The following is a 9,088-nucleotide window of genomic DNA, read 5'->3' on the forward strand; positions in this document are numbered from 1 at the left end:
TAACACAAATATTTTAGTTTTTTCAGAGTTCAAACAAATTGCTTGCTAGCTCAATTGATAGAGCCAGCGTTGCACTTGCATGTGAGTCAACCATTGGCGCGAAAGTGTCATAGAAGCACATGTAGTTGCTTCAGCGATTTGTGTTTTGATGTCACATTTGCTTTTTATGATTCTGTCAGTTAGGTTTAGGTTGGGAAGGTAGGTTTTGTTGATTTAAAACTCCATAGAGCATTAACAACCTCAGTTTGGAAGAAAATGTAACTCGCTTTTAGTGCCACTCAGTGGACATTTCTCATTGGAACTAACGCAATACGTGTAAGGAACCACATAATATAATTTAGAAAAAACGTCACATAATTTTCATGAGATCAGTCTGGGTAAAAGACATCAGCCAGATGCAGTTAAACATATGTTTAAGTGCTCAGCAGATTTCACTGCCATGTACTCGAACAGTCAAAATTACATTAAATGCACATTCCTAATACACACGGCTATGTTTCAGCTTTTTGTGTGTATTTTTTCTGATGGTGACTGATAGATGACTACTGTGTTTTTGTAGGAAGAAGAAGAAGAAGAAGAAGAAGAAGAAGAAGAGGATGTGGAGCCAGAGGAGGACTAAGCAACCACAGGATTTTACCTCTACCTCATCCAGCTGTTAGCTCTTTCCAAGGGAAAAGACTGCCTTGACCACTTATCATTGATTTCCCACTTTCGTTTGATCGTTTTGTTTATTTTAGTTTTTTCCTCATTAGTTTCTTTTGGTTTTGTTTTGTTTGTGATAAACACACACAACACCTCAGAGCTTAAACCCGAAAAAACTATGTAAATGCAAACTAACATCTTGCAGATAACGATTGGAGCCACCTTGCTGTCCCCACTAAAGCATTGAAACTGCTGTAAGCGCACAGAGTAATTTCAGGGGTTAAACACACAATATGTGCTGCGGCAGTTTCCTTACACCACACACACTTCTAACCACACTCTCGTTGAAAGATTTTCCAGGCTTCATTGGTAAAGAAGATAAATCAAGTTTTTGTCATTGAAGTAGTCACAACAAGAGGTGCGTCATGGGTGAAGCTTTAAATGGACACAGCTATCCTGTCATACACAAATAAACACACATGAACTCCCTCTCCATAGCACCATGCCACCAAAGATTAATTTTCCCTTGTGAATTTCCTTTATTCACACTAAAGGAGCTGATTGGCTAAGTGGTTCGCAGTTTACCTAAAAAATGTCCTAGTAAGTTTACGTTCAGTGAAATATTCAAACAGGTGTAAAATGCTCCAGTGGAACCTATAACATTTTTCTCATGATATTTTAAAGGAATATTCCAGATCAAAACATGTTAAGCTCAATCAACAGCATTTGTTGTCAAAAATTGTTGTCTGGGTTACAGTGAGGCACTTACAGTACAATGGAAGTGAATGTCGGCAATCCGTTAACATTTAAATACTCACTTTTTTTTTTTTTATATCCACAAGATGTAATCAATGTGTTAGCATGATTTTAGTGTGATAAAATCACATACTAACATTTTCTGTGCAAAGTTAATTCCAATTTTACAACTTCATTGCCATGAATGTGTAGCGCCATAAACTATAAAATGACAGATTTTTTTTAAAGAAAAGGAGGGACGAGTCTAAACTATTTTTTGTGTTAATCAACATTCTTTTACAAATATTGTTGAGCTTAACTTGTATTAAACCTGAAATATTCCTTTAAGAAAAATAATATGTCAAAAATGGTTGCATGCGATGCATTAATAATTTAACCAAAAGGACTGTGTGTCACCTTAAATGGCCTTAAATTGCTGACAGACTCTTCACCCTGTTACTGTAATTGCTTGTGAGTTTAATTTGTGTGTGAATGTAAGAATTAGCCCCTCCTCTTCCTTAGAGGTAAATTAGAACCTAAAATATTAATATGCATTTTATTATTGTTGCAGCAAACATAAATGTGGGCGATCATTTCCAGCATTACAACAGAACAATGCCACAGCATTCTACTGTACATATCTCACAACTTCAGCTTTGCTTAATTAACACGTGTACATAATTGTTTTATTTTCTTGAATGGCATAGCTTTAAGAACATAATATCAGACGAGCTCAACTAAAGGGAAATGTTTTAACTCAGACTGGTTCAAGAACTAAACCTCAAAAACCACAGGAACAAAACCGCTCTATACCTCATTACACACATAAATACCTGAATGACAGTGACAGCGTTGTGTCAAAAGACACAAATATTGTTCGATGTATCTTAACTGTCACAAATGCAATATCTCCTCAACATTTCAAAACTACCTCTGATTTCTTCAACCAGCAAACCAGTTTGAGAAATGCACACTGCTATACAGTTCTCATTATAAAGCAGGGGCTAGCGGTGTGTGCCAACATTGAAAACTAACTTTATTTTAACATTGTCGTAACTTGGCACAAGGGCGCATCAGTGCTCTGCAGAATGTTTTTGTGGGTGTTGGGCAGGTAATTACTGAAATCTGAGGTCTGTTTGTAGTCATATGTAGACCTAATCATGCAGCTAAGGGAAAAAAGTACTGTGTTCTCGTAAATGTTTCTCTTTTTTTCCACATTAGCTTATATCTGACATTTGTAACAAGATACTCTTTTCTTTTTTTTTTCTACAACTGGGATGTCTGTTTTAAATTTTTATTTCTTTATATATATATATATATATATACTATATATATAGTATATATATATCAGTACTATATATATAGTACTGATTTACTCAATGGTTTCTAAGGATCAATTGCTTGTATGACACTAAATGATATTTTTGCAAATGTATTTTTCTTTTCTTCTGTTTTATTTTTCTCCACTATTGCTCTGATTTTTATAGTTTTAGTTCTCTCTATGTACTATTCAGATATGTACCTCAAAAAATGGATAAAAATGGAATTATAATCAGCTGACAAATACCTACCTCCAGTCTTGAAAAAAATTGAATGAATTTTGTCTGGTTTCTTTCAGTATCAATTAGAGTACTGACAATTACATTCGGACTGCACAAGATCCTTTTACAAACGTTTTCAATTTAAATCTTAATTCAGCTGGGGGAGAAGATAGATAAGAAAACAAACATAAAACACATCACATGAAAAAAGAAAAAACTTGAAACTTTCAGGTTTGAAAAAAAAATGTTTTTGTATATTGCATATATCTTTTTGAAAAATTAGTAGATATTGAGATATACTTGATTAGCGTTTTTTTTTTTTTTGTGTGTGTGTACTTCACACAAATGTGATTTTCTTTTCTTGTTATATGGTTCAAACAGATGTATATGTAATACTTATGTAGTGTAAGAATACACCTTTTTCAGACCATCACCATGAAAACCTTAAGAAATGTTAACATGTTAATCTCAACTGGGCCTGAGGTAGAGCCTCAGAGGAAGCTAAAGGAACTGTTGGCATGCCCATTAAACTTACAATGGCATGTAATGACCGTCTTTATATGCGGCAGCTTGGCTTTTGCCACAAACCAACATTAAACGTTGCTTAAACACTGTAATGCTACTACCTAAATGGTTACAGTTCTTGTAAAAGTGTCATGTCAGTGTCTCAGTGGTGCCTTTTGACAACCTCAAATCCATCAACTTGAGATCATGTGGTCTGAACTCTCACGATGGTAATGGTAGTAGGCGGAAAGCTGATTCTAGATCAGTGCAAGATGGCAACTTACACACAAAGCACCCTTCACTGTTTAGCAAAAAATCTATCATGATGCCCACAGCTGACATTTATGTGTCTCTGAGGTAATTTGTCATTGTGTTCATATACTTTCTATGTTGGTTTGAATGTGTATTAACAGGAGCCACTGTTCATGTGCTTTCAACTCTGGGTGTCTTAATGAAGATGAAGTTGTATTTTCACGACAACATGTTCTAGTACAATCGAATACACTTTTCTACCTCTGTGAGGGCCTCCTGTTACCTCATTTTTCAAACTTACTGTCTGCTTAAATTCAGGTGCCTGAGTACAGAGAGAGCATCATATAGTTTTAAATTTAAATATATATATATATATATATATATATATATATATATATATATATATATATATTCATAGTTTATTTTTGTGTATGGGGATTTTTATAAGGCTGTACCTATCTGCCTCAGTCACAAGTTAGGTAAGACTGGACATTTGTCTGGTTTTTTAAACGTTTGTCTTACATTATGCAATGTAATGTAGTTTCTGTGGCTGTGGAGATGGAAAACTATCACTAGGTGGTTTCACACTCTCAGCTGTCTTCACTTGATTTAACTTGTTTTCTAACAATTATGGCTGTTTCACTTAGTATTGCTGTTTGTGATTTCACTTAAAATTGCTTGCTTGTTAAAAAAAAAAGAAGAAAAAAACATATTAGAAAAAGTCCTCTTTATACATATCCGCCTCTTTATTCAGCACAATAAAAAAGGTGCCTGTGATTGTTGTTGTTGTGTATGAAGTCAATATTACATGTTTTATGTGTGTCATCATCATGGAGAAACATGTTCCCTATCTGTCACTCACTCGACGTTGTGTCGATATAGTGACACTAGGGGTCGCTCTTGGGAGCCCCAAACACCTCTGATCTTATAAAAGTGCTGGCTTGCAACCACTCATTCAGATTTTTCCTTTGGAGCCGAGAGATGTTCATTCATTGAATTAATTCATTGAATTCCACTGCCGTTCCATTCACCTCTGCGTATGCTGTTGGATATACACTCACCTAAAGGATTATTAGGAACACCATACTAATACTCTGTTTGACCCCCTTTCGCCTTCAGAACTGCCTTAATTCTACGTGGCATTGATTCAACAAGGTGCTGAAAGCATTCTTTAGAAATGTTGGCCCATATTGATAGGATAGCATCTTGCAGTTGATGGAGATTTGTGGGATGCACATCCAGGGCATGAAGCTCCCGTTCCACCACATGCCAAAGATGCTCTATTGGGTTGAGATCTGGTGACTGTGGGGGCCATTTTAGTACAGTGAACTCATTGTCATGTTCAAGAAACCAATTTGAAATGATTTGAGCTTTGTGACATGGTGCATTATCCTGCTGGAAGTAGCCATGAGAGGATGGGTACATGGTGGCCATAAAGGGATGGACATGGTCAGAAACAATGCTCAGGTAAGCCGTGGCATTTAAACGATGCCCAATTGGCACTAAGGGACCTAAAGTGTGCCAAGAAAACATCCCCCACACCATTACAGCCTGCACAGTGGTAACAAGGCATGATGGATCCATGTTCTCATTCTGTTTACGCCAAATTCTGACTCTACCATCTGAATGTCTCAACAGAAATCAAGACTCATCAGACCAGGCAACATTTTTCCAGTCTTCAACTGTCCAATTTTGGTGAGCTCTTGCAAATTGTAGCCTCTTTTTCCTATTTCTAGTGGAGATGAGTGGTACCCGGAGGGGTCTTCTGCTGTTGTAGCCCATCCGCCTCAAGGTTGTGCATGTTGTGGCTTCACAAATGCTTTGCTGCATACCTCGGTTGTAACGGGTGGTTATTTCAGGCAAAGTTGCTCTTCTATCAGCTTGAATCAGTCGGCCCATTCTCTTCTGACCTCTAGCATCAACAAGGCATTTTCGCCCACAGGACTGCCGCATACTGGATGTTTTTCCCTTTTCACACCATTCTTTGTAAACCCTAGAAATGGTTGTGCGTGAAAATCCCAGTAACTGAGCAGATTGTGAAATACTCAGACCGGCCCGTCTGGCACCAACAACCATGCCACGCTCAAAATTGCTTAAATCACCTTTCTTTCCCATTCTGACATTCAGTTTGGAGTTCAGGAGATTGTCTTGACCAGGACCACACCCCTAAATGCATTGAAGCAACTGCCATGTGATTGGTTGATTAGATAATTGCATTAATGAGAAATTGAACAGGTGTTCCTAATAATCCTTTAGGTGAGTGTATATATGGCGCATTTCAGCGGTTTCTCCACCTCGTGCACAAATAAGTGCAGAGAACGCCCCTGGGTGCTTGGATGGATGGCTCATGCTCTCACTGCGAGAGCGTGACCATGGCAACATTGCGGTCGTGGCTTTCCTTCTTAAAGGGGAAAGCCACTCCCCGCCCTGGTCCTTCTACCTATAGGTACGAGGCTGCATCGGTTAGTGAGGCGATTTCAGAAGGGAAGACGTGCATTTTTTCCTCCAATGGGAGTTTACGAGACTGTGAACCCTGGATGTCTTTCCTCCCTAGCCCCGTGGCAGGCAAATTCAGCGGAGGAATTCTTAGCCGGGCCTAATACGTGTGGCTAGTATGCCCTGTACTGGGGTAGGTGCTCCACATGTTGTGGTTACCTGTGGTAACCCCTTGTGAGGTATTTTATGCGGTACGGTTTCCCTGTTGGTAAATCCGCTTTCCCTTGGGCAGAGCTCCCTCTGCCTCCAGTCGCCGTATTTGTAGAGGTCCTCCCCGCCGGGTAGGACCTTCCGTGGGACTTCTTCCACATATGATACTGCCGGTCGGCAAGTCCATGTGGTTTATTCTCCACACTTTACCTCCCCTTCAGGCAGGGTGTGGTCTCCACGGTGTCTTTCCCATTGGGAAAGGACAAACCCCCCCACCCCTGATGTGGACGCATATGGCCCAGCAAATACATTTTCCATTTTTGTGGGACAAAAAGAAGAGGCCACAGCTGGCGCGGCCTGTCCCCACTATGAGTTCGTCTTGACCCCGGGGTGCGAGGTGCCGTACAACACTCGTGGGGCATTGGGGGAGGTTACGTGGGGGCTGGATGCACTTTCTACGAGGCACGTAGTGGTCTGCCCGCACGTGCACAGCCAGTCCACGCAACACAGTTCAGCTGTTTGTGGCGTTTCATATAGGGTCCCCTAGTGTCACTACATCGACACAATGTAGAGTGAGTGACAGATAGAGAATGTTTTGGTTACTGTTGTAACTTCATTCCCTGATGGAGGGAACAAGACATTGTGTCCCTCTTGCCACAATGCTGAGCTACCCGTTGAAATGGCCGGGACCCTGTCTCAGCTCCTCAGCGCAAAACCTGAATGAGTGGTTGTGAGCCAGCTCCTTTTATAACCGTTTGTCCGGGGGAGTGGCATGCATATTCCACTCGCCAATTCCCATTGGCCTTTTCTCAAAGATCAGAGGTGTTTGGGGCTCCCAAGATCGACCCCTTCTGTCACTACATCGATACAACATCTCGTTCCCTCCATAAGGGAATGGAGGTTATGACAGTAACCAAGACGTTTTCATGAAACCGGATATTAGGTGTATCATTTCCTAATCCCGGCAGTCCTGGTCAGCTTGTAAACAGAGGAAATGGTTAAGACAGAAAGTAAATTCCATATGAAATATATTTTTCTTAAACATGCACAAATTGGTAGTTTTTGAAATGCTGGCCACTACAACTGGTCTTGAACATATGGTGGGGGCCGAGTCAATAGCTTTTTTATTTTTTTTACTAATGCCTTTCCAGAAATACAGTACATTCAGAAAGTATTCAGACCCCTTCATTTGTTCACATTTTGTTATGTTGCAGCCCTATGCTAAAATGCTTTACATAATTGTTTTATTTTTTTATTTTTTACAATCTACACTCCATACCCCATAATGACAAAGCAAAAAAAAAAACACATTTTGATAACTGCAAATTTATTAAAAAGAAAAAACTGAAATATCACATTGACATAAGTATTCAGACCCTGTACTTAGTACTTAGTTGAAGCACCTTTGGCAGCGATTACAGCCTCAAGTCTTTTTGGGTATGATGTAACAAGCTTTGCTCACCTGGATTTGGGAATTTTCTGCCATTCTTCTCTGCAGATCCTCTCAAGCTCTGTCAGGTTGGATGGGGACTGTCGTTGGACAGCCATTTTCAGGTCTCTCCGGAGATGTTTGATTGGGTTCAAGTCTGGGCTCTGGCTGGGGCACACAAGTACATTCACAGAGTTGTCCCTAAGTCACTCTTGGGTTGTCTTGGCTGTGTGCTTAGGGTCATTGTCCTATTGGAAGGTGAACCTTCAGCCCAGTCTGGGGTCCATATTTAAAAAGGTCTATTGATACTGTTTCTCACTCACACCTATTATATCGATTTTGAAGATATGGATTCTGATTGAGCATTATGGATTACTTTTATACTGCCTTTATGTTCTTTTTAAGCCTCAGCATTGTGAGGACCTACAGAGCTGAAATATTCTTCTCAAAATCTTAATTTGTGTTCTGCAGAAGAAAAAGTCATACACATCTGGGATGAGAGAAATGATGAGAGAACTTAAATTTTTGGATGTACTACCCCATTAGTTGTTGCAATTTAAAATACAAAAATGAATATTTTAGATATTTGTAATTTGGTTTCACTAGTGGCAATGTTAATTTCTGATATCTACAGTATGATGTTATTGTAACCAGTAATGTATCTTTAATTACTCTTCAGTTTATTGATATCTAAAACCAATTTCCAGATATCTGAAATATTAATCTAACATGTTGAAATATGTTTATAGATATAAAAATATATATAGAGGTGTCCTATTAGAGAAACCAGGTGTAGTTTATCACAATAACTGAAAGTGTCCAAATACATTTTGTCTTCATTTTGAGCAGTATATCTATTGTTTTTTTTTATTGTTTCAAAACCTAACAACTGTCTTTTTGTGAAAGGTTTTGCTTGAACACTATGCTACTTATTTGGATATTTTATCATCTAATATAGTGCCATTTATTTTTAAAGGAATATTTCACATTTAACACAAGTTAAGCTCAATCGACAGCATTTGTAGCATATTACCACAAAAATGTATTTCGACTCATCCCTTTAAAAAAAAAAAAAAAAAAACCTGGATTACAGTGAGGCACTTACTTTGCAAGTGAATGGGGCCAATCCATAAACATTCAAATACACAATATTTTAAAAGTATAGCCACAAGATGTCAACAATATGTCTGTTTACATGATTTTAGTGCGATACAATCACTTACTAACCTTTCTGTGAAAAGTTATAGCAATTTTACAATTTCGTTGTCATGATGTTGTAATGTCAACAAACCCTAAATGGACTGTAAAAACAATTAATTTAACAGCTTTACAACTCAAA

The 9,088-nt window shown here is 38.5% G+C and overlaps 1 protein-coding gene across 2 annotated transcripts in view; it reads left to right on the forward strand.

Moving 5' to 3' along the window:
* Positions 1 to 4,005, forward strand: part of LOC127637202 (high mobility group protein HMGI-C-like) — a 66,441-nt gene extending 62,436 nt beyond the window's left edge. For both annotated transcript variants that reach the window (XM_052118151.1, XM_052118152.1), the window contains one exon: positions 560 to 4,005. In XM_052118151.1, coding sequence (XP_051974111.1) covers positions 560 to 619 — 60 coding nt within the window. In that variant the 3' untranslated portion in view covers positions 620 to 4,005. The remainder of the gene's footprint in view (positions 1 to 559) is intronic.
* The last annotated feature ends 5,083 nt before the right edge of the window (positions 4,006 to 9,088 follow it).

The sequence above is a fragment of the Xyrauchen texanus genome, chromosome 45 (assembly GCF_025860055.1).
Source record: "Xyrauchen texanus isolate HMW12.3.18 chromosome 45, RBS_HiC_50CHRs, whole genome shotgun sequence".
NCBI classification, from domain to species: domain Eukaryota; kingdom Metazoa; phylum Chordata; class Actinopteri; order Cypriniformes; family Catostomidae; genus Xyrauchen; species Xyrauchen texanus.